At 29.9% G+C, this 571-nt stretch overlaps 1 protein-coding gene across 1 annotated transcript in view; it reads left to right on the plus strand.

The window, feature by feature from the left end:
- Positions 1 to 188: 188 nt before the first annotated feature.
- The window catches only part of LOC107577371 (cyclin-dependent kinase 5 activator 1-like), a 3,281-nt gene continuing 2,898 nt past the window's right edge, over positions 189 to 571 (plus strand). The window contains exon 1 of the mRNA XM_016263453.1: positions 189 to 196. Coding sequence (XP_016118939.1) covers positions 189 to 196 — 8 coding nt within the window. The remainder of the gene's footprint in view (positions 197 to 571) is intronic.

Consider the following 571-nt stretch of genomic DNA (forward strand, 5'->3'; position numbering starts at 1 on the left):
TGTATGTAAAACTGACATCTTAAAGACATCTATCAGATGTTTGTAGGAGATGCTATCCAGATGAAGATATCTTTAACAGACATATTGCAAACGTACGTGTGCTATCTGGGTTTTGAAATCTAAAAATGTAAATACAATCAAAACAATTAAATGTAACTGAGGTGTTAGTTTTTAATCAACTTATAAAAATGATTGTGTACTGTAATGTAAATATGGACCATGTAACATTGCTGTGAATTCTAAACAGAGCAGTCATTCTTGATTTGTAAAGAAATTTTACAAAAGAAAATAATTTAAAATTCTACCTGTTGTTAGTGTTTTTAAGTAATTGTTTTATGAGTGACAAAGTGCTCTTTAGAGTGACAACCTTTGCTAGTGTTATGGTTGAATGACTTGATTTGAGACATGCACAGTATGAAGTATTTTGGTAGTTTTAGTGCATTTTGGATGTGAAATGTACTGCTGTGCCAAGCAAAAAGTTAAGATAAGGAGAAGTGTGTGAAGACAGCTTTGAAAAATGTAACAACTAAGTATTGAAAAATGTATCCTAACGATTGTAAAAAAAAAAAAA

This window comes from Sinocyclocheilus grahami, unplaced genomic scaffold (genome assembly GCF_001515645.1).
Source record: "Sinocyclocheilus grahami isolate Dianchi unplaced genomic scaffold, SAMN03320097.WGS_v1.1 scaffold5878.1, whole genome shotgun sequence".
Classification (NCBI taxonomy): domain Eukaryota; kingdom Metazoa; phylum Chordata; class Actinopteri; order Cypriniformes; family Cyprinidae; genus Sinocyclocheilus; species Sinocyclocheilus grahami.